A 23,450-nucleotide genomic window follows, 5' to 3' on the forward strand; every position below is an offset into this window, starting at 1 on the left:
GCTTCTTAGCATATGCGCGTGAAACAGTGCACATCATACGTGCTGTTACCGTGTATTTGTATGTGGTTCAGCACTAGAATTTATAACAGTTTAAAAGTTAATCCAATGCTTGAAGTACCAGACGAGTAGACTATCAGGTATTCAGGTGTACGTTATACGAAACTAATTCAAGTCATTCATTTACTAAAGTACAAAACAATGGTCTGTGTCTCTGAAAATAACTGATGTACGCATGTAAAAGTCAATAAATAAATTCATCCATCAACCATTTCGATTTTTTTATGGCTAAATCTATGGTGCGCCACCACTCATACCAAGGGGTGCGTGTGTATTTAATGGTAAAAGTACTTAATGGTAAAAGTACTGATCCAAAGGCCCATATTACCTGCGCACCATACGACCTGCGCACTGAAGACATGCTCTTTTTTTATAACTGGAGTTGGGAAATATAGCAAATAACTATCCAAATATCCTTTTTACTTACGGAGATGGGACTTTGAATTCCGGCACTATGTACCAAATGCACCTATTGGTGCTGCTATCGTGCATCTGCGCTCATATTGACAAAGGAAAGGATATCTTGATAGATTATTTGTAGGTATGATGGATAATCTGCAAGGATTAGGATTTAGGAGCCAAGCTTTCAGACAGTTTCCTTGTTGCCAAGGGTTTAGGAACAAAAGACAACAAAAAGAGGGTGCATGATATTTATTTGTTTTTGAGATCAACAACTTGTTCATTTTAAGAAACTGATCCATCATTTAGTAGTTCATTTTAAAATGCGACTACAGATTTGGTTGATAACAAAAACCAGCCACAGCTTATAAAAATCATGAACTTCTACTGTTTCAGAAACAAAGTTCTTACTCATACTCAATAATATATCAAACTGTCCAACTGTCTACTGAAGTACTGATTCAAGTGTTGACTCAATAATCTGAACACAACCAGACCCATAAACAAGGATGCCGACAATACACATCTTTGGCAGTCAATTTTCATCTAACTTTCATGAATGAACATTGTTGAAACATCAACTTCTGACAACAGAAGCATGAAATATAACTTGACATAAGTTACATGTGTGACAAATGTCATTCTCACTATGATTCAACTTGGGGTGAATGTGGAGTCAAGCTACTGTATATGAAAGATCTATTTATCGTGACTTCGTGGATGCAATTCCTTCAATAGACTGATGACCAGATTGACACTCGTGGCCCCTTCCAGATGCAACTTCTCTTTGAATTCACTAGCAATCAAGCAGCAGAGCATCTGACATGAAGTAGAGCTAAGGTCCTCCAATTCAGAAGTACGCCCCATTTTCTGGCATTAGAAATGTAGATGTTAAACAATGAACTTATGAATGTAACTTGATGAAATTAGTCTCACACTTCCCCTTGATTATAACACCCCCCACCCCCAATCCTCTCTCTCTCTCCGTCCATTTTGGCCGGAGCAGGATAATGAACACTGTACAAAGAACTATCAATCTCAGGACAATGGTAGCACTAAGAGATATAACGATCCTTTTATAACAATCCTTTCTTTGTTTCTCAACATTGATACTAAAAGAGAATCATGGTACTATTGACATGTCGAGGTGTTAGCGCTACCCTGAAAAATCACCGCGGACTGAGGGTTTCATAATCGAGGGGAGTTGTTACAACATCAAGTGGAAATGTTGTTGGTAGAGTAGTCAATGGGTGTTGTTACAACAGAACAGGTGGAAACCTACATCTGCAAAGTGAAGGTATAAAAACCCAACCTAACAACTACTCTTATACACTTGCAAGAAAACATACAGTAGCACAATTATGTTTCGTGGTGATCTTATATAACATTTCAAACATATAAGCACTTCGTGTTAGTTTTCATTTATTTACAATGTATTTTCAATACCTCCACCGGTTCCTGAATACAGAACCTAGACAAATCATGTTCAATACCAGATGTTTTAAAAGAGGTTAGATACGTTTCCCTTGCCGATAACAACTCTTATTTAGATGAATTAACCAGGTAACCTATGATTTTAGAAGCTGAACTTGTAAGGACCTCACTAGCTAACATTTCACACTACGTATGTTGGTGGATTCCAGCTTTCTACAACAAAGAGAACATTTTAGAAATCAAAATTGTCTAAGGTTCTTAACATGCAATCCACCAGCAAGTATCTACATTTACCAAAAAATTATTACTCATAGTACAGTGAAACACTGAAACAAAAGTAAGAGGTTTGTACCTGCACTATAGCGTTAATGTTGACATAACCTATCACTTTCTTCCATTGGTTTGTCTGCAATTAGTTTGTTATGTGATGTAAGTGTACCAGTTAAGATGTTGAAGTGCAACCAATAAGAGATAAATAAAAATAAATACAAGGCATCTCCAAAAATCGCAGGCAATCAGGAATATTGGGTTTTAAAAAGTTGGTTAGAAAAGTTTACCAGATTGGTGAGCTCTAAAGCTTTTCCAATTGCTCACCTTGAAGTTTGGGGTTCTGTGGTTTGATACTTAGGATGATAGCCATCATGAAAATAATCGAAGGTAAAAACAATAAACCTCCCAGGGAACTTTTCTAGTTGTATAATCTTTCTATAAGAAATAGTAGCAACAGTAAAATTCACAAAAAGAAGCTTGTTAAAGCAGGGTAATTCATCCATGATTTATGTTTCATCTTTCGTTTCCTTTTCGTTTGTGGTATTTGAGATACTACACAATTAAATAATTAATCAAAGGGTATCCACCGGCTCCAATAAAAAATGGAAGGATTTCTGATATTCTCTGTAATGCTAAGCTCAACCTTAAAAGACAAAAAAATCTTGTCATGTCTGTTTCCGGAAACTTGGCAAGCCAGCTCAAGATTGAATCTAAATACTAAGAACAAAACCGCAGAGTAAACTCAAATCTTGGAAACATTATGTGAAAGAAGTTCCAGTTTAATCTACCAGAAACCATTACAAGGAAATACAAATCTACTAGAAAATGATGTATACCATGTGACAAGCCTGTAGATATCATTCGATCTACATTATCAATGCGCCTTTGTATTGATTTTAAAAGAGAGTTCAATGAAGAAACTCTCTTGCGAACCCCTGAAATCTTGGCTGCATGTTGCATAATAAATGGTAGTGGTGCATCTTCTAGCAGTTGATCAAGCTCTGCCATAAATAAAACCAAGTCTAAACTAAGAATACAAATCCATTGGCAAAAGGGACGATTGCAATATCAACCCAAGGAAAATGAAATGCAACTGAAGCATTAAGATGCAGAAGATATCTACACATTCTATATGGTATGGAGAGCTCCACCATTACCAAGGCACCAGTCTCCTGTAGTTAGCAATGTCATAGTTAATAAGAGAAATTCACTTTCATAGAATCAGAATCAGAGCTTTTAGCAAGGTTCAATTTTCCAAACAGATCTTATTATAATGAGAATACACTTTTGATCGCGATCCCACCATTAGAATGAAAAGAAAGAAGAACAAGAGTAAACTGGCAACATAATTCTTGCAAGTAATACGCAGTGGAAAGAAGACCATAATTTGTATTGGAAAAACAATGTGCACCGTAAACTTTTCAATACTGGATAGCTAACTGGTTTCCTGTGATTTGCATCCTTCCTCTCCTAATCACCAAATATAGATTTCTAAATTGCAAGCGCTTTTTAATTCCTACCATACAGAGGAAAAGCTCCAATTAGATCAATAACTTCTCCTTTCGACACAGCCACTTCCTTTGGTATGATCCTCTAACAATGACTTATTGGGCCTATAATGCTATCAACATACTTCTACCCTCTTATCTAAAAAACCTCGCCCGTCTCTCCTACATGCATCATGGCATTACTGTCCAATACACTTTAATGAATGTTAATTGCAGAACCTGAATTCTGAACATTCAAATATTCTTTAAACCAATTACACCACTATAGTATGAATTAATCACACCAAAATTTTCTACAAAAAGATTCAATTTTTATACATGATTACAATAAAAAACCAATCAAACAACTCAAAATATACCAATTTGAGCTATATACAACAATTAAAACAGCAAACCAAACAATACCAATACGAAAAAACATAAACAATTACCTCTAGTGAGTCTATCAATGGAAAAAGACAAGTGATCCTGGCTTTTAAGAGTATTTTCAGCTTTAGTATCAAAATCTTTCATAACACTACCAAGTAATGAAGACACCCCTTTTGCTAAAACATCTGAAGTGTGAAGATTCAGGTCTGGTTGAAGCAAATTCAAAGAAGATGAAGAAGGGGCAGTGTTAAAAGGCTTGTTTTCTTCATTGTTGTTATTAGAAGAAGAAGAAGAAGAAGAGTTTTCAGGTTGGAGCTGTGTAGTTGTTTGAGTTTCGTTGGTTGAATCTTTGATTCCATGCATGGCTTGAAAACTCAACAGAGTTGTTTAGTTTTTTTACAGAAGAAATTTTCATGGCGTTAAGAGAGAGAGAGAGAGTTCAGAAGTTGGTGGAGGCCCAAGACCAAGCCCAACCCAGGCCCATATTGAAGTGGTTCATGGGCCTCCAAGTTTTTGGATGTTGTACCGATCCAAAAGAGTTGAATTCTAAAATAAATGGTTAATTTGTCTAAACCCCCCACATTTGTAAACATCACAATTTACCCCAATTCCATTAGTATTCCACATACTACCAAAATTATCTCTCAAAAAAGCCGTTAGTACTGCTTATACTTTTGGTTTAGGGATAATTTTGGTATTATGTGGAAAATACTAATGGAACTGGAATGGAAGTCGGACGAGTGTAAGAGTAAATTATGATGTTTATAAATGTGGGGGTTTATTATAAATTGGTGACAAATGTTAGGGGTTTAGACAAATTTATCTTAAAATGAAGGGTGGTCGTAGATAGTAGTTGATGCCATTGGTTTGGGGATGTTTTACGCAAGGTAGTTTAAGTTTTTTGTTCTAGGCTTGGTTTTTTGGTTACAGTCTTGGACTTGTATGTTATTGTGATTTGAAAAAGACTAAGTACTTTGGTTAATCATGTTTGGATTGGGTGGTTTTCTATTACAAGAGCAGCTAGAGAGAGAGTGCATAGTTTAAGGGTGCTTTTAACCAACAATATCATGACTATGACCTACCAATAAAGGAAAACATCATTGAACATAAAATTAAAAAAGGAAATCTAGATTCCTCAAATTGACAAAGAGGAGCGCCATCATCATTGAGTAGTTTTATATATGCAATTCTCAAGTGCACAATGCAGAGAATACTGCTGAGTGCTCACAATGAACAAACCGTCCACTGCACTCACCACTCTCCTTTCACTCTCAATATTTGAGTATCACGGGTTAAAGTTTCAAGTGATAAAACAAGAAAAGCAAAAGAACAAACTCTTATATGTTCTTTTCAATCTCCCTTTCGTTTGAAATTTAGAACGTTGGCAGTAGTTGACAAAATTTAACGACCTATCAACCTCATAATATCGTTTTCTATAGATGCCATTTACCACTAGATGCAATATACCAATTCTCTTATCCCCAGTATTTTGGACTTATAGGTGTACACAGTACACCTCCATCGATGCCAAACTATCTAACACAACTTCGGATTAATTGGATTAGCTTTGGTTAAACATTAGTATCATGCACATCATTGGTCAAACTGAGTTGTGTTCATCAGTTTCACTGCATACATAGATCTGATAGAAGTATTATGGTTAGTCCATGCATACACCTAGCCACCTAGGCTAGACAACTTTGATAAATTTCCTGGTTCCAAAATGTCAGGACTCAGGATATTACTTGGCCTGCTAAAATGGCCTAGAACAATTTGAGCTAGTTCCAATTCCAGATGCTGACTTCTCAAAATAATGCATATGATATTTTTGCCGTAACGGTCATCTTAAAAGCCTGTCGGTGATCGTGGAATGTGAGTCTGATTTGGAGTCATATGAAATTATGAATGAACAGTACTAGAGTACTAGTACTGTTGTTCAATTGTACTACTTACCTCTGCATGGGCTGTCAATAGATCGGTTTGGGTTGGATTTTGAAAAATCCAAATCCGAACCAACCCAATAATATTACATTTAATTCGAAACCGAACCGATAAAATATCAAAAACTATAAAATCAATTAAATTTTAAATTAAATTAAATAATTTTAACTATACAATTGATAAATATATCCAAAATTAATCATAAATATTACTAAATTACTATGAAGGCAAATCTAAAACCAAACTAATATCTTATTGATTCGGTTCGATTTCGGATAAACTAAATTATCAAAATCCAAACCGTTTTTTATCAGTTTGGTTCGGATCGATTATCCGGTTATCGAAATCCATCGACAACCCTACCCAAAATTCCAGCAATTTCAGATCTTTACATTGAAATTTCAGGCATTCCAACAACAAAGTGTCATTTTGTTGCACCACCAGACAAAATGATTAAAAAGAGATGAAGCCAAAAGTGTTCATGTCTTGCACAGTCACTCACTTCACAGTCCACTCTCTCTTTACAAAACTTTACACCTGTTCACACTACCCAAGAAAGTTGCACATTCTTCTTTTTCAAGTATACTTTTGTTAACTAATCACTTGTGCATTGTGTAGTATAGCTGAAGAGTAGTAGTGTGTTTAGTTTTGTTGGTTAACTTTTCTAGTACTTGAAAGAAATGAGCTAAGGTACTAGAAAAGTTTTAGAATTTGCTGTTGAAGAAGAAAGTTTTAACTAACTTGGGCTGTTTTTGTTTCATGAAAAGAAATGGCGGGGCTTCATTTTTTATAGCATTGAATGGGTTTGGTGAGTTAAAGATACAATCTTTACTGGTGGGAAATAGAAGGTTTTACTAACTTGGGGTGTTTTGTTACTTCAGCTAAAGAAATGAGAGGCATGCATTTGAGGAAACATTTAATGGTGGCAGTGGTTTGTTTGTTACTGGGGTTGTTTTTGAGTAGGAGAGTGGTTTTGTGTCAAGAAGATGAGACAGATAGTGCAGTTTATATAGTTACTTTGAAACAAGCTCCTGCAGTTCATTATATTGGTGATGACTTGAAATTGGAGAGTGAGGATGGTATTAGACATGGAGGAGGAGCTTATGGAACACTTAATAAGTTTAATAAACCAAGGTGCTTCTGAATTTTACCACATTCTGAATTTTACCACTTAATAAGTTTTGATTAGTACTAAAATCAATTTTGATCATGTTTTTATGTTTTTTTTTTTCAATTATGTGGGAGTGTAGTATGTTTCTCTCTGTGTTTAATGTCACTCCCCACACACACACACACACACACACACAAACATCTAGTGCCCTCAATGCTTAAGAAAAATCAAGAATCAAATAAAATTCAAACTTGTATGTAGGGATATATATACTCAGACATGGTTAGTGTAAGTTTGAGAATTTAACGTACATACTTTTTCTTTTTTAAATGGCCATTCAGGCATTGGTTTCAATTCGTTTACGTATTCTTCTGAGGTTTCTAGTTTGTAGAATTAGTTAATTTTAGGCAGTTTCAATGTGTTAGAAATATATGAATATGACCCCCACCCCACACAATAAATCATACAAACCTGTAGTAGGTGTAGCATGGTTCTAGTGGTATTGTCATCGAGTACAGCTTGCACCTGAGATCACTGTGGATTATGCCTAAACTTTTTTTATCCATTTATTGAACTCATCAATACTCAATTTCCAAAACTTTGTGGAGTTTGGATTGTTTTCTGAGACACACTTGCTTTGCATTTTCTTAAGAAACAGGAACATTTCCAGATCAGGTCAGGGATCTTATCTGAATCGAGTTCATGATTCTCTGTTGAAGAGGGTTTTAAAGGGGGGAAATTATCTGAAGCTGTATAGCTATCATTACTTAATCAATGGCTTTGCTGTACTTGTAACCGCTCAGCAGGTTTGTCATACATATATCTTCGGTTTATTGTATTTTGTCTAATTCCATGAGTAAGGTCGAACTATTTCAGTGATATTAGGACTGGAAACTTCTACTCATGTCTGGCATTAGATTAATAAGCATTCGCAGTTTAGAAACTATTGGTTGGTTAGCTTCTAAGATCAACTTCAGTAGCAGCTTGATCCTCGGGAAAGTGTTTGTTGTGTAGCATCACTAGAACCATGAATTGATGCCGACTTGAAAATCTCCTGCTTCAGAAAGTAAAACCGGTTGGTGTCAATCCACCCTTTTACTAAGAGGAATTAAAAAAATTGGTCACGACACTGTTATCTAATGTAAACCAATCTGGCCGATCTGTAGGCAGGAGGTTTTCCAATATAATCCACTTTCACTCGTGGCCTCCACCGATTGAATAAGTGTGTACTGTCTGCAGACATATAGATGGAAGATTTTATCTTGATGCCATAGCGTTTATGATTAATGTTAAATAAACTATTTATACATCTTATAATGTCATGACTTTGATGATTTTCAAAGGCAGAGAAGCTTTCGAGGAGACAAGAAGTGGCCAACGTGGTTTTAGATTTTTCAGTCCGAACTGCAACTACCCATACTCCAGAGTTCTTGGGTCTTCCTCTAGGGGCATGGGTCGAGGAAGGTGGACCTGAATTAGCTGGAGAAGGAATCGTTATTGGTTTTGTTGACACTGGAATTGATCCAACACACCCCAGCTTCTCTGATGACATTTCTGAGCATGTTTTCCCGGTTCCTGAACACTTTTCTGGTATCTGTGAAGTCACGAGTGATTTTCCATCTGGCTCTTGTAATAGAAAACTGATTGGTGCTCGTCATTTTGCTGCATCCGCTATAACAAGAGGAATATTCAATGCCAGTCAAGACTATGCTTCACCATTTGACGGTGATGGTCACGGATCGTAAGTCTTTCTAACCACTATATCATAAATGTGTGCAACACTACATAAGGATAGTACCAGTGATAGTAAATTGCAGCACTTTTCATTGCCTTGTATAGATTTTTAGCCGATGCTTAATATGATGATGGATTGTCAATTTCCATTAATTAGGCGTGTTTGTTTTTGTTAAAGGCTGTCTGAAAGTTATAATCCTGAAATGCAGGCATACGGCTTCCATTGCGGCAGGGAACCATGGGATTCCTGTCATCGTTGCTGGGCATCCCTTTGGCAATGCAAGTGGCATGGCTCCTCATTCACAGTAATTCATTTTTTTCTCACAGTAATTAATTTGGATATATACAATTGCCTATCGACTGTGATTCTTTTCTTTCTGAACACTGCAATACAAGTATGTATGTCATTAGAAAACCTGATAACTCAACCAGATCTGTATAGGGTAAACTCTTCTGCTGAGAAAACCACTGTACTCTTGCTCAAATGAAAAATTATTTGTCTAGGTTCTTGTTTAAGGCGTATTTCTTGTTACTATTAGATTACATATTTACATGAAAAACCTGAGATTTTCTTTTACTAATTTGCCTCTTTGAACGAATCATGTAGTAGAATACATCCTATTGAACTATATTATGTCTTTTCAAGAGCTATAAAGATGGAAAATATAAATTTAGTAATGTGCCTATAAAAGTTAATTTATCTGGTATGTATAGTTATTAGGTGTGTAGGTTGTGCACGGAGCTGGTGGCTGGTGCGGTGATTGATTGGATACATTTAATTGCACACCATCCACTGCTATCTAACAACAAAAACACAAAATTTTATGACCATATCAGCTGCCCTACTTTGTAATTTGGAAAGCTTCTCATCTTCATTGTACAATAAATAAATAGTGAAGTATTATTTCCATGTCAGAGTTTGATGTAAGTAAACATTTTTGATGGTCTGAAAATCTGTTTCAGCATTTCGGTCTACAAGGCATTGTACAAGAGTTTCGGAGGCTTCGCTGCAGATGTTGTTGCTGCCATTGATCAGGTACACATGTTGATTAATTCGTTATCTATGAAATCCATGAATATCTAGTGTTGGTTGCAACTTGCAAGTACAGCTTTACGGACATAATTTCTTTTTGCAACACTCATTGTAGTTTAGATTTATATTATTTATCTATATAAATGTTGATATAACATCTTATTATTATTTCTAGTTATCAACATGAAGTTATCTCGTTCCTTATCAACAAGAGAAACATAAAGAAAACTTAGTTACCTGCTAGTAGTTTGCTTATCCTATTTAGATATTAATTGTTTATAGCTGTTCTGAGTACTTTCAAATTTCAATAACATATTGATGCTTCTATTTGTGTCTGAGTTATATATTCACCAGCACTATTGAGTGAGTACTATCGGTCAGCTATAATCACTAGGTGCAGTTTCTCTGCAAGTGCATCTGATGCATTTCCTTTTTTTCCCAAGTACAGATAAGAAATCACTTTTAACATCAATGCACCTCATTAACGTTTTGGGTGAAGTCTTCATGTTGGACACCTCATATTGGTGTCCAACACGCTGTATGTAGCTCTGTCATTACTTGGGATAAACTCACGTTTCTAACGATGATCTGCAACATTCCAAGATGCAAATGATTACTGGCTGTCCAATATTTCTTAACTTTATCTACAGATAACTATGGAGACCCACCTTTTTACGTATAAAAAAAAAGGATAAATAAATAAATATGGAGACTCACCTAATGGTAGCATCTCTCTATGATGCAAATTAATCCTTGTACTCCACACCCACGGACACACATGCATGCACAACTAGATATTATAAATATGCATTTTCTAAGATCTTATATTTAGGTAGCATCTCTCTATGATGCAAATTAATCCTTGTACTCCACACCCACGGACACACATGCATGCACAACTAGATATTATAAATATGCATTTTCTAAGATCTTATATTTTTCTTCATTGCCATTATTATATTCCCAGGCTGCCCAAGACGGGGTGGATATAGTAAGCTTGTCAATTACTCCTAATAGACGCCCTCCTGGTCTTGCGACATTTTTCAATCCCATTGATATGGCCTTACTCTCGGCTGTAAAAGCTGGCATTTTCGTCATACAAGCAGCAGGAAATACTGGCCCCTCACCCAAGAGTGTGTCATCCTTCAGCCCGTGGATCTTTACTGTTGGCGCTGCTGCTCACGACAGAGTCTACAGTAATTCTTTAATCCTTGGCAACAATATAACCATTCTGGGAACTGGACTAGCACGTAAGTTTGGAACCAGCTTATAATTCTAGTTTCATACAGTTTAAGAAGGCATTATAAATGAGATGATTACTCTGCTGCTTTGCTGATTACGTGAGGAATCAAATGATTCATCGCCAAAAGCCCAGAAGATTGCCAAACCCTGAAATTCTCTGAATTTTTCAATTTGTTCATGGATATAAGCCAACTGACTATTCTTATGTCTAATTTATTGTGGGTGCAAATGCGCTAAATGAGAAAACTTAAATTAAGAATATAAAAGAGAGGGAGAGAGAATATAGTTATGCTCTCATGACTACCTAGATGTAAGACTCTGCCGTTGTGTGTACTATTTGGTTCCATGGCACCTGCAGACATTCCATAAATCTCATTCATTCAACATCCTTGATATTATTTCATTCTTATGGTTATTAATTTTTTTGTTTGGGTCGGTGGCCTTTTTAATTAGATGTCAGAAAATTTGGTGGTAATGAAAAACATAGTAGAAAAACCAGAGAAAGGTCACAAAGTTTGTGGTCATGGTCATCCTTGGGGACTATTTTTTTAGTCAGGAAAGTTTGAAATATCTGATTACGTCACCAGTGCCATCAAAGTTGGTTGTTTTTGTGTGGCAGACCCTCTATGTGGTACCTTCAGTTTGGGTTATGGCTCCCGCATTTATGCAATTCAACCTGATGCCCACAGAAAGTTGCAACTCTTTCCTATAGAAAAGTAAAATGGTTGTTCTAGATAGTTTATATATTTAGGTAATTCGAAGATTCTTATTTTTTCTCAATTGCAGCTGGGACAGATAATGGTACAATGTACACTCTGGTTGCTGCCACTCATGCTTTGAGCAATGAAACAACAGGCGTGAACAACATGTACTTGGGTGAATGTCAAGACTCCAGTAGTCTAAATAGAGACCTGGTCCAGGGAAACCTTCTGATCTGTAGCTACTCAATCCGCTTCGTTCTTGGTCTCTCTACCATAAAAAATGCCTTGGAAACAGCGGGAAACCTCAGTGCAGCAGGAGTTGTATTCTACATGGATCCGTTTGTTATTGGGTTTCAGCTTAACCCAACTCCAATGGCGATGCCTGGTGTGATTATTCCATCTCCGGATGATTCCAAGGTGTGCTTTCACTAACTATATATGGAATTATTTGTTGGAATCTTAGTTTTAGATTTGACATTTAACCAACTGGAGGTTCAACTTCTTGATATTTTAGACAGATTCTCTTGTCCTTGATATTAAATGTACATTGACCATTTAGTTTTGTGTCTATCATGCATAATCTATTAATCATTGTACGGAACCATATACTTGTTGATATATGATTAGAAGCATAGAGTTCACTCAACTTGTGTTACATACTCTTCATGGAGAAAAGGTTGTTGTATGACATAGATATAAAGTATGGGTTGAATCTAACTCTTGAATAGTGACTCTGAGTAAATTTCTGGTTCATAGCACAACAAAACAATTGCTATGTTTAGAATAGCGTTCACTCTACTTATGTTCCTCACAGAGAAAAGGTTGTATGACATGGATATAGTGGGTCGAATCCAACTCTTGAATAGTGAATCTGAATAAAATTTCTGGTTCATAGCGCAATAATATAATTTCAATGTTGAGCAAATTTGAAGCATATTCTCTAAATCTCTAGTACAAGTCTTCACATGTAGGCAATTTGCTTAAGTTCAAAAGAAATGCAACCTCTGAGGAGAGATATAGTGTTGAGGTAGGCATAAGATTTTTATTAGATGTTTTTAATTGCTGGCAGCATGTTACTTTCTACTCGCCTAAGGTTTTTTTAATGAGTATAGACACAATTTCATATCATCCATGAACTAGCACTGACGCACTGCTGCTTCTGTTATGCAGATCTTAATGAAATACTACAACTCTTCTCTTAAGAGAGACGAAACTTCCAAGAATATTGTAACATTTGGAGCCGTTGCGAGCATATCAGGAGGACTAACTGCTAACTACAGCAACTCTTCACCAAAGGTAATGTATTATTCTGCGAGAGGACCAGACCCACAAGACAGTTTCCTTGATGATGCTGATATTATGAAACCCAACTTGATAGCTCCTGGAAATTGCATATGGTCTGCTTGGAGTTCCCTAGGGACTGACTCAGTTGAATTTCGAGGTAAAATTTTGTTTTTTTTTTGCTAGGTAAAATCTTGTGGATAGGCATGCACACACTAACTTATAAGTTATAACATCGGAACTTGATCCTTTCTCCGTGGACCAGAGTTGGGAATTCTTGACTTTTTGTACCCCTAGTGGGGTTTGTGATGTTATTGCTATTACTGGAATGCATACACTCTTATGCAGGTGGTCTTCCATCTTTGAAGTAAATTCTGATATTTGATTTCAGGATCATATAACTAGTCTGAAAAGAAACGCTTGACCATATAACTCTTAGTATATACTTTTCCATTGCATTATTATCTAATTATTATTGTCAACGTCTAGGTGAGACCTTTGCAATGCTTTCCGGAACAAGCATGGCAGCCCCTCATATTGCTGGGCTCGCTGCCCTGATTAAACAAAAGTTTCCAAATTTCAGCCCTTCAGCCATTGGATCTGCGCTCTCCACAACAGCTTCCCTTTATGATAGACAAGGAGGGCCTATAATGGCCCAGCGTGCTTACTCCAAGCCGGATTTGAACCAAACTCCAGCAACTCCCTTTGACATGGGAAGTGGCTTTGTAAATGTGACAGCTGCTTTAGACCCGGGTCTGATCTTTGATTCCAGTGAGTTTCCTTTATCTTTTGTCCATACAATTGTCAGTTTTATTGCTAATAGATTATGCAGTCAAGAGTGGGGTTAAGCCCAAAACTCTCAAACCAGAATAAACAACAAGGATCATTTTACATTAAGGCTTTGCTGAAAGTTGTCTTTATTGTCTCATTCTGTCCATTATCCTGTTATCATACAATGCATGTTAAATATGGACGAACTCAGGACACTCTTTTCTTCATTTGCTAAGTTGTGACATAGCTTTTGTTCTGGTTTGTTGTAGGTTTTGACGACTATCTATCATTCCTCTGTGGCATCAACGGTTCAGCTCCCGTGGTTCTTAATTATACCAGCCAGAACTGTGGCGTTTCCACCTTGAATGCCACTGACCTGAACTTGCCGTCCATAACAATAGCGAAGTTAAACCAGTCTAGAACAGTCCAGAGAACTGTTACCAACATTGCTATGAATGAGAGTTACGTTGTTAATTGGAGTCCTCCATATGGAGTTTCAGTATCTGTAACCCCTACACATTTCTTCATAGCAAGTGAGCAGACACAGATCTTAACTGTGTACTTCAATGCGACCATGAATGCCACTGCAGCCAGCTTTGGAAGGATAGGCATTTATGGCAACCGAGGACATTCTGTCAACATTCCATTATCAGTTATCTTCAAGATATCATCAAATATTACCAACAGCTGAGATAGATGTATCAATATTTTCTTTTTCTTGTTTGGTTTTGATTTGCCTTTTTGATCCATTTTTTCATTCATTTTGTAAATCTTGAAGCATGTGTAAAATGTAGGTACAATGACAATGTTTTACTTGTTAGATATTAATCTCCATCTGATCCAAATTTTGGTTTGCATGGAGTCCCAAGACGACGAACGATTTTATATCCATGGTTTGCGTAGAGTCGAGTCCCATTGTCCCAAGTCATGTTTATTCAGCATACCCAGAAAATTAACCTTCCCAATTCTAGAAGTCTTGCATAGCGAATGCTATGTTTTTGTTACAAATACCATTAAATCGATAGGCCCAGTGGCACAATAAAGGTTATAAAAACTAAAAAGCAGTAATCAAGGCTCACTGGAATCAATTCTATTGGGAAGTCTTAATAATTTGCACTCACAAGTTATGAGTATCAGAACACCACGGCTAATATATTAAAACAATCAAACAAGGCTAAAAGCAAGCAGTCATGGCACTGCCTTACAAGGTGGAGGTGCTAGAGACTTGCGAAATATCACCACCATCTCTTCCATAACTTTCTTCGGTATGAGTACAATGGTACACAACGCATCCTGTCCAAAAAGTTTACTACTATGAGCAACTTCACCAATCCAATAGTCAATCAAAGAGTTATTTCATGAAAACCGATCTTCCCAATATCAAACACTCCAACGATATGACACTTACCAGGTAATCTTGCATGGTTAAAAAATTAGGAAATTTACTTTATTTAGAAACACTGATATGACTTATTTGTATTATTTAGATTTAGATTTAATCTCAAATTTTCGCAAGAATAAGCTCTAAGGAGATCAACATATTGTAGCAATAAATCAATAATAATTCACTTACCTTGCCAAGACAACTTGAGTCCAGTATAAACAGTCGTTGGACAAAAAAGCGTCCAAAGTATGTTAAGGTGTAGTTCAAAACTTCAAATTAACTTGCAAGGAGTTGGTTTGACATTTGGAACTATGCAGGTAACCACTCGAAAAATGCTAACGAGTTGTATCCTCTACTTGCTTCATTTGAAGAACATGCATGCATTGTCCAATCCTAAACTAGTTCCTCTATTGAGCTTGCAATTACACTATTTCCAAACAATGGTATTTGTATTGGGATCACCTTCTGTCATATGGCTATGTATGGAAGAGCAGCTAACCATTTTAGCAAGACACATGGGATCTCTTTGTAGACATCAAGGAGACATATCTCTTGTGACAGAATCACTACCGTTTTGCGATAGGAGAACAAGGTTAAGGAATGGCATGAGATCGAGCTGGTCAACTTGAAAGACTTGGAGACTTTCGGTATGACAAGGGATATATACCACAAACATTCTAGAGGCTTCTACTGTTTCGAATAATCTTGTCCAGGGTAGTTTTGTGATGAGTTGTTCCGAAATTGAAAAACTCAGGCAATTAGTATATCTACATTTAGACTAATATCTTCATATGTTTGGATTCGTTCGATTAAAGCTCGGCATACAACTGAAGATGTTTTAAGTCGTTTGCACGGAGACGACAGAATACTTTTAGACCCACCTTTGCCCAAACAATTATCTGCAACAAGAACCAACTATAAATACAAGAAGGCTGAGGCACGGATCTGTGCGCTCTCTTTAAGGTTGTTTCGGATCTGTTCTTCCTTAGTTCCTTATATAGACAGATCACGCCAACCTCCAGGATACAACAACCACAATAGATCAATCTTACTTAAACAAAACTGCACTTAAACAAAAGAAGACGAACACGAAACTAATTTGATTGCCCACAAATAGTATAGAAAATAGAGTTTTCATTAACTTTTCAGATTAGATTTTGGCTGCTCAAAGAGGAGTTTTTATAGAATACAAAACTTGGAGAATAAGAGTCCTCCTCAAACTCTAGTGGATCCTATTTTATTGGGTTAACTGATACAGTTACCCGTTTAGAAAGGAGTACGTCCGCTTGGTAGTTTCCAATTCCAAAACATAATCTATTATGTTAACAGAGGTTTTCCAAAGGGTGATCTTGGACATACCCAACAAAACACTCCCATACCCATAACTAACATAAATTTTTGAAATACCCCACTAACTGACTAAATCCAATAATATCTCCCAAATAAATTTGGGGTATTTCCAATAGGGGTACAAAATAAAATAAAAAAATAAAAATAACAACCACTCTTTTTTGGTACCCGCCTGTTTTGAGTGAAAGTTTCTTTCGCACTCTTTTTCTTCGTAAACGCACTTTTTTTTTTTCGTAAACCCAGAGTTTCTCTAAAGCTAGACTATAAAAGAACTCGTGGATGATCTTGTAGAAGAAATACATTTGTTGCTGTTTCAAGTCATATACAATATTACTTTCTAATTTCTATGTAAACATATTTCCAATTTTTCCCAGCAAGTCATTTTGTGGTGTTTTGATATAACTTGTTTTTTTTTCCAGATCTTTTGGGCAATTTCGATATACCTCAAGGCAGTTGCAATTCTTCCCCAATTAGTTTTGCTACAAAGAAGTGAAAATGTGGATAATCTAACCGGGCAATACGTATTCTGCTTTCGGTCTTGTTTTTCTCTTTGATTTTGCATATTTGTATGTAATTTAGTGATTATGTTACAGTTTATCAATATTTATATAACCCAAGAGGATTCTGTAGTTTAAGAATTGTCGCAGATGCCAACGGTATTTGTGCTGAGGGTCTTTGTCACATACATTCTTTCTTACAAACGTGGGCTCAACTTTACTATATATACCGCATCCACTTCATGGATGGTTGGTTCATATATCTTGTAATTGTCGCAGTTTGATTACAACACACTTACTGTGTCTACACTATATTTTCATCCTCAATCCCTTGGCTATACCTTGCCCGTGTCTTTTCAAATCCATAATAGGTTGAATTCAGTAAATCTTATTGAATAGAATAATTGAGTTTCAGCAACAAGGGTTGCAACCCACCTGTTTGATGTGTGATCAAGCACAAAAACAGTTTTTATCTTTTTGGATGAGATTATAATTGTGTAGTTTATAATTTGGTTCTTCCTTTTCCAAAGTACATATTGTTTTTGTTTAAAAGTATAGGTTATTTATATTAGTTTTATTATGTTTTGTCCATGCAGAAGTGGCAGCAGGGAAGTCGAAAGCTGGGTTGATTAATAGTGGGAATAAGAAGTTAGTGTTTTTTCGCAATGCAACTAAGTATTTTGATTTAGAGGATTTGTTGAGAGCGTCGACGGAGGTATTAGGGAATGGGACATTTGGGACGGCGTATAAGGCTGTATTGGAGATTGGGAATATTGTTTGTGTGAAGAGGTTGAAGGATGTGAGAATTCCAGAGCAGGAGTTTAGAGAGAAGATTGAAGTAGTTGGATCAATGGATCACACTAATCTTGTCCCACTTAGAGCTTCTTATTGCAGGATGAATTGCTACTTTTCTTGTTCATATGTCTCAGCTTTTAGTTTTTTGTTTTTTTTCCAGGTTTGCTTTTCTCAAAGTTCAGGCTTGGGTGGAAAATGAGTGTTCATGCTATACCTCACACAACATCTAAGAAGCGTAGCTTTCGTACCTTTATGGTGGTGGTTGAGAAGAGAGATCCACTGTTTTACATCAGATCATGTCCATGTTTGATCATTCTTCCCTTGATTGTGACGTAAATCAGGTAGTGACCTATCCTCCATGCTTTCATCAATAGTTTCTGATATACTATGTGGCTATCACTTGTAGTATTGAATTGGCTTTTATATTATTCCTCGTGGTTCCACAACAAAATGAATTATCTAAATATACCATCACCAATACTTTTGAAGCAGCATTAGAAACAAAACCAAGATATTTTGGTGTAGGGCCGTGGTCTTATTGAAGCTCTTGAAACTGAGAATAAAACACGGGGCGAATGCTCTTCTGGTGCTGATATTTTGTTCTCTCTAGAAGATCTTAAACCCAAGGGACAATCCATACTTTGACGATAACGAGTTGCAGCCTGAAATCTGGGCCTTGGGTTTCAGGAATCCTTGGCGCTGTAGTTTTGATTCAGAAAGGCCTTCCTACTTTCTTTGTGCTGATGTTGGCCAGGTTGGCATAAACTGTTTTTCATAATCATTTTGAATGTGCTAAAGTCATTCTGTTTTCACTTTTTCAAATATCTTAGACATCACTAAATTATGTTGAAATGGCAACTATTTGAAATTTATAGGACCACTATGAAGAAGTGGATATAATTACCAAGGGCGGGAACTATGGATGGCGAGTTTATGAAGGAATGAAGGATACACTGCTTACACTCCCCCACAATCTCCTGGAGGAAATACGTCTTCCAAACCATCACCAATTTTTCCTCAGCGGGATATAACCATTCCGATATAAATAAGAATGGAGGATCTACATCAATTTCTGGTGGATATTTTTATAGGTCAATGACCGATCCATGCATGTATGGAAGGTCGGTCGCGGCTTCATCTAGTATGGACATCCGTCGATCGTCTTTCATTAATATTAGAATGTGTTTACCTAGGAACTCCTTAATCAGCTTTGCGATAATCTTCTCTACAGGTACTTGTTTGCGGACCTCTATGGTAATAACATATGGCAAAATCATCGAAAATCTGAAAACAATGGGAACTTCACTAGCACCGCAGATTCCATTCGGATGTGCAAGTGACTCTCCAATGCCATGTGACTCTGTAGCTGGTAATACAAGTCCTACTTTGGGTTCACGTATTCTCATTTGGAGAGGACAATAGGAAGAATAATTTTCTTTTAATAAGTAGCGCGGTGTGTACAGAGTGGTCACCCCAAGTCATCAGAGCTATATTTGCTCTAAGGAAACCTGTCGGACTCCGGAAATCCTGGTGCTACTTCTTCGACTCTTCTACGAGACCGACCCGAAGGACCTTTCAAAATGAGTTGTTGCTTCTCATTCCTTTTATACTGCTTCTAGTAGATTTTTTCTTGTAACATATTTCATGACACCCCCAGAAAAAAAAAAGAAAAAGGAACACAATGAAAAGCAAACACGAAATTGAAGGCATTTTTTTAAAGTGGTCGTGAATACATGCAAGTTGGTCAAGGGAGAGATGTGGGCCTTAACCAGATCTCTCTGTTTGAAGCAAAGATAGCTAATGGAAACGGTGAGCAGACATTAAGTCGTGACAATACAGGCTGTGTTTTGTCTTTCTTTGCTCCTGTACCCTTTTTTTGTTGTGCTGCTGCTATAATCAACTGCTTGTCTTTGTTTTTCCCGTGCTGTGATAGGACCCCCCATCTATATATGCTAAGATGTTTTTGTAGTTGTGATGTAAACGACTTTGGATGGTTTTTATTTACTTCATCGAAATAAATGTTAGTTTCCCTGTGTGTTTGCTATCAATGGATCCATAAAGCTCAAAATGGAAAGAGCGCTCACTAGTTGAGAGGTTGATGGTTCGAATCCATCTGGGTCTAATATCATGATACAAGAAAAGTGTCTTTTATCTTTTGAGATGTTATCCACTTCTCTTTTTGTTGACTATTTGTTCTCTCATATCAGTTCATGATGTTGTCCCACCATATGAAGGTGGCCTAACAAATGCAGGTTTATAAACAGACGTTATGTATATGGCAAAAGGCAGAAATGGGAAGTACAATCTAAACACAGATGTACCAAGGGCTGTTAGGGGGGTTGGCCAATTGTCTTAATAGGAAACACAGCTGTAAAGATAGAAACAGAAGTGAAGAAAATGTGCCACATATGCAGAAGAAGGCAGGAACAGATACATCAAGAGTACTAAAAGCGGTAGCGCTGCAGAGGTAACCAAGTCACAAGAGCAAACTAATTTCAAGTAATGCAAAGGTTAGTAGCAGCAACGAAGAAGGGCCTACAGTGTACCAAGTCTTCCATATATTTCAAAGAATCAACGACGGAAAAAAATTATATTTCAACGATGGAAAAAAATTAAAGGGACATTAACAGAAACATCAAAATGGCGAAATGCAGGTTTATCTTCCATAGTAACTTCATAAAATTAATTATATATATATATATATATATATATATATATATATATATATATATATATATATATATATATATATATATATATATATTAAGAGATCTTTGTTCTGTTGACACTCAAAACCTCATATTATAATCAATATTGCCATAAGCCATGTTCTATAATGAAATAAGTACAGAGTAATTCTTGAGAAGGTGATGGTTGTGATGTAATCGACTACCAAAATAAAAACCAGAGATTTGGTGTACGTTGTACCTCTTTAAGTCCGAAGTTTGAATTGGGCAATATTGGCCACATTGCAACAAGGCGTTGTTATTGTTGTTGCAATAAGAGTAATGATCCACATCATATTGCAAGGAAAATGTTTTGGAAATACTCTCGAAGGTGCGGTTCTCAAATGTTTTGGAAATACTCTGGAAACGCATCCTGTCCAAAAAGTTTACTACTATGAGCAACTTCACCAATCCAATAGTCAATCAAAGAGTTATTTCATGAAAACCGATCTTCCCAATATCAAACACTCCAACGATATGACACTTATCAGGTAATCTTGCATGGTTCAAAAATTAGGAAATTTACTTTATTTAGAAACACTGATATGACTTATTTGTGTTATTGTTGTTTAGCGCTTAATAAAACCGTTAGGACGCGAAGCTAACTTCGGACAAAATTTAGATTTAATCTCAAATTTTCGCAAGAATAAGCTCTAGGGAGATCAACATATTGTAGCAATTCAATAAATCAATAATAATTCACTTACCTTGCCAAGACAACTTGAGTCCAGTATAAACAGTCGTTGGACAAAAAAGCGTCCAAAGTATGTTAAGGTGTAGTTCAAAACTTCAAATTAACTTGCAAGGAGTTGGTTTGACATTTGGAACTATGCAGGTAACCACTCGAAAAATGCTAACGAGTTGTATCCTCTACTTGTTTCATTCGAAGAACATGCATGCGTTGTCAAATCCTAAACTAGTTCCTCTATTGAGCTTGCAATTACACTATTTCCAAACAATGGTATTTGTATTGGGATCACCATCTGTCATATGGCTATGTATGGAAGAGCAGCTAACCATTCTAGCAAGACATGGGATCTCTTTGTAGACATCAAGGAGACATATCTCTTGTGACAGATCGAGCTGGTCAACTTGAAAGACTTGGAGACTTTCGGTATGACAAGGGATATATACCACAAACATTCTAAAGGCTTCTACTGTTTCGAATAATCTTGTCCAGGGTAGTTTTGTGATGAGTCCCACCTTTGCCCGTAACATATTTTGGTAAATGTATGGAGTTCGTGTTTGTAAAGTCTGATATGATAGCCATTGCAGCGTTTTGATTGGGAAGGCCATTATGAATGTAGACACTGAATTATGTAAGAAAATTGAACCACTTGATATGAGGGCAGAAAATTTTGTTAGGTGGTTATTTCTCAGCAAGTGGAAAGCCCAAAGATGTTCAACGTAAAACTTTGTGTAAATAATTAAATAGGGTGCCAGTCTTCAGAGTCCAAAGTGTTATGGAATCTTCTGCCGTAAGTTTGTTGAAAACTTGAAGATGCAAACCCATAATTGGATCTAAAGGCCGGCATTAAGCCCCAATTATTGTGGAAACACCAAACACGTGTATAGATGCTTTAAATGTTGTAAACTTGTAATATCAAATTATATATCCACATTAGCAGCAAGCCAGCAACCACACGTACAAAATGGAAAAAATAAAAATAAAATCTATTGGCAACCTAAACGCGGCTAAGCCAGAAAATGACGTATTTTAATGTTGACAAAGTTTTCAAGGTCCATAGGTTGATAATGCAAATCTTTAAAAGTTTTCAAAAATCATAAATACTGTAGTGAGAATTAGTGCTAGGACCCCTGTATTTTTTAATCGCATCCGCCAGGAACTGCGTTCCGATTAACGACTTATTATTTATATGTAGAAAGATGACTAACAAATGGCCTACTCGTTGGGTAACTTGTGGAGCTCTCGTCGTAAATTTTTTCAGTGATTTTGTTGGTATTACTATTCAAGTAATTATGTAGAGAAAAAAGAGTTTTTTTTGTTTTTCACGCTCGAGGCCAGGCTCGAGTGGAGCGCGACCAGCTCATGCTCATGCTTTTGGCGTTTTGGCGGACCACGCCGTATTTGGATTTTTTTTGTGAACCCCATTTCTGATAAAGAATCGATTTTGGTTTTGGTATAAAACAAAATCGGTTTTTGAAAACCTAACTTTTTCCAAACCAAGAAAGAGAGATTATAAGAGAAAGAATTCTTTGTGAGTTGAGTGTTCATTCTTCTTTGTGAGTGAATTGAGAGACTTGTAATCATTACTTCGGGACATCCAAGAAAGCTTGGAACTTCGCGATGTGGAAGTAGGCAAATTGAACCATGATATATCTCGTCTTGTGGTTTGTTCTTCCTTTACATTAATTGTTTTACTTTATATGCTTGTTATTTGATATTGAGAAGTGTTGGGATATTGCTTGGAGGGTGTTGAAGTCTTGTCTAGTGTGAAGGATCGATCTTTGTGTAGGATTGATTAAGTTTGTTGTGGAAAGCGTTGTTTCCGACTTATATATTCATAACAATTGGTATCGGAGCTTAGGTATACGACCTAGGATTTTGAGTTTAGTGCTCAAAATTTGTGTAGACAAGGTGTTCGATTAAATTCGAAATGAAACCGTTTTCTTTTGGGTTATTGTGTGTAACTTGAAAGATGGCTCCCAAGATGTCAAACGAGTTTGAAGTAGAAGTTTAATGGGAAGAATAACTTTGGGATTTGGCAAGTCCAAGTAAAGGACATCCTCATCCAACAAGGTTTGCTGAGGCTTTAAAAGGGGATTAAATCTAAAGGCGTATGAGCAATGATGATTGGGAAGAGTTCGATCTTCAAGCTTGTTCAT

General features: G+C 36.5%; 2 protein-coding genes and 3 long non-coding RNA genes across 6 annotated transcripts; 3 read left to right on the top strand and 2 right to left on the bottom strand.

Moving 5' to 3' along the window:
- Positions 1 to 844: 844 nt before the first annotated feature.
- Positions 845 to 4,443, bottom strand: LOC147478744 (SNARE-associated protein-like protein). Its single transcript, XM_086582571.1, has 4 exons — positions 4,100 to 4,443; positions 2,997 to 3,161; positions 2,243 to 2,296; positions 845 to 1,326 (listed from the first exon to the last, which is right to left on the bottom strand). Exons 1-3 carry the CDS (start codon positions 4,398 to 4,400, stop codon positions 2,256 to 2,258), a joined length of 507 nt encoding a protein of 168 aa, XP_086438697.1. The 5' UTR covers positions 4,401 to 4,443; the 3' UTR covers positions 845 to 1,326; positions 2,243 to 2,255.
- Positions 4,444 to 6,451: 2,008 nt separating this feature from the next.
- Positions 6,452 to 14,738, top strand: LOC147478745 (subtilisin-like protease SBT2.2). Of its 2 annotated transcripts, none has more exons than XM_086583043.1 (11): positions 6,452 to 6,786; positions 6,860 to 7,112; positions 7,742 to 7,895; positions 8,433 to 8,830; positions 9,033 to 9,128; positions 9,787 to 9,859; positions 10,824 to 11,106; positions 11,885 to 12,216; positions 12,970 to 13,240; positions 13,570 to 13,851; positions 14,121 to 14,738. In XM_086583043.1, the coding sequence occupies exons 1-11, from the start codon at positions 6,738 to 6,740 to the stop codon at positions 14,540 to 14,542; spliced, it is 2,613 nt and encodes an 870-aa protein (XP_086439169.1). In that variant the 5' UTR covers positions 6,452 to 6,737; the 3' UTR covers positions 14,543 to 14,738. The 2 variants fall into 2 exon arrangements, with proteins under 2 accessions (XP_086439169.1, XP_086439170.1); XM_086583044.1 differs by having other exon boundaries at positions 7,748 to 7,895.
- Positions 14,739 to 14,916: 178 nt separating this feature from the next.
- On the bottom strand, positions 14,917 to 15,691 carry LOC147478746 (uncharacterized). The gene is made up of 2 exons (XR_015207969.1): positions 15,425 to 15,691; positions 14,917 to 15,144 (listed from the first exon to the last, which is right to left on the bottom strand). It is a non-coding gene; the product is annotated as an uncharacterized LOC147478746 (long non-coding RNA).
- A 1,580-nt stretch (positions 15,692 to 17,271) lies between these two features.
- Positions 17,272 to 18,849, top strand: LOC147478747 (uncharacterized). Its single transcript, XR_015208977.1, has 3 exons — positions 17,272 to 18,218; positions 18,403 to 18,631; positions 18,753 to 18,849. It is a non-coding gene; the product is annotated as an uncharacterized LOC147478747 (long non-coding RNA).
- A 2,135-nt stretch (positions 18,850 to 20,984) lies between these two features.
- On the top strand, positions 20,985 to 21,915 carry LOC147478748 (uncharacterized). The gene is made up of 2 exons (XR_015207970.1): positions 20,985 to 21,094; positions 21,439 to 21,915. It is a non-coding gene; the product is annotated as an uncharacterized LOC147478748 (long non-coding RNA).
- Positions 21,916 to 23,450: the final 1,535 nt, after the last annotated feature.

Source organism: Coptis chinensis, chromosome 9 (assembly GCF_015680905.1).
Source record: "Coptis chinensis isolate HL-2020 chromosome 9, ASM1568090v1, whole genome shotgun sequence".
Classification (NCBI taxonomy): Eukaryota; Viridiplantae; Streptophyta; class Magnoliopsida; order Ranunculales; family Ranunculaceae; genus Coptis; species Coptis chinensis.

Coding starts and splice junctions, on each gene's coding strand:
- LOC147478744 (XM_086582571.1), bottom strand. CDS start 4,400: ATGCATGGAATCAAAGATTCAACCAACGAAACTCAAACAACTACACAG. Junction 3,162..4,099: donor CATTGATAGACTCACTAGAG/GTAATTGTTTAT, acceptor TATTTATGGCAG/AGCTTGATCAACTGCTAGAA. Junction 2,297..2,996: donor ATCTACAGGCTTGTCACATG/GTATACATCATT, acceptor AACTAATTGCAG/ACAAACCAATGGAAGAAAGT.
- LOC147478745 (XM_086583043.1), top strand. CDS start 6,738: ATGAAAAGAAATGGCGGGGCTTCATTTTTTATAGCATTGAATGGGTTT. Junction 7,113..7,741: donor AATAAGTTTAATAAACCAAG/GTGCTTCTGAAT, acceptor CATTTTCTTAAG/AAACAGGAACATTTCCAGAT. Junction 12,217..12,969: donor CATCTCCGGATGATTCCAAG/GTGTGCTTTCAC, acceptor TCTGTTATGCAG/ATCTTAATGAAATACTACAA.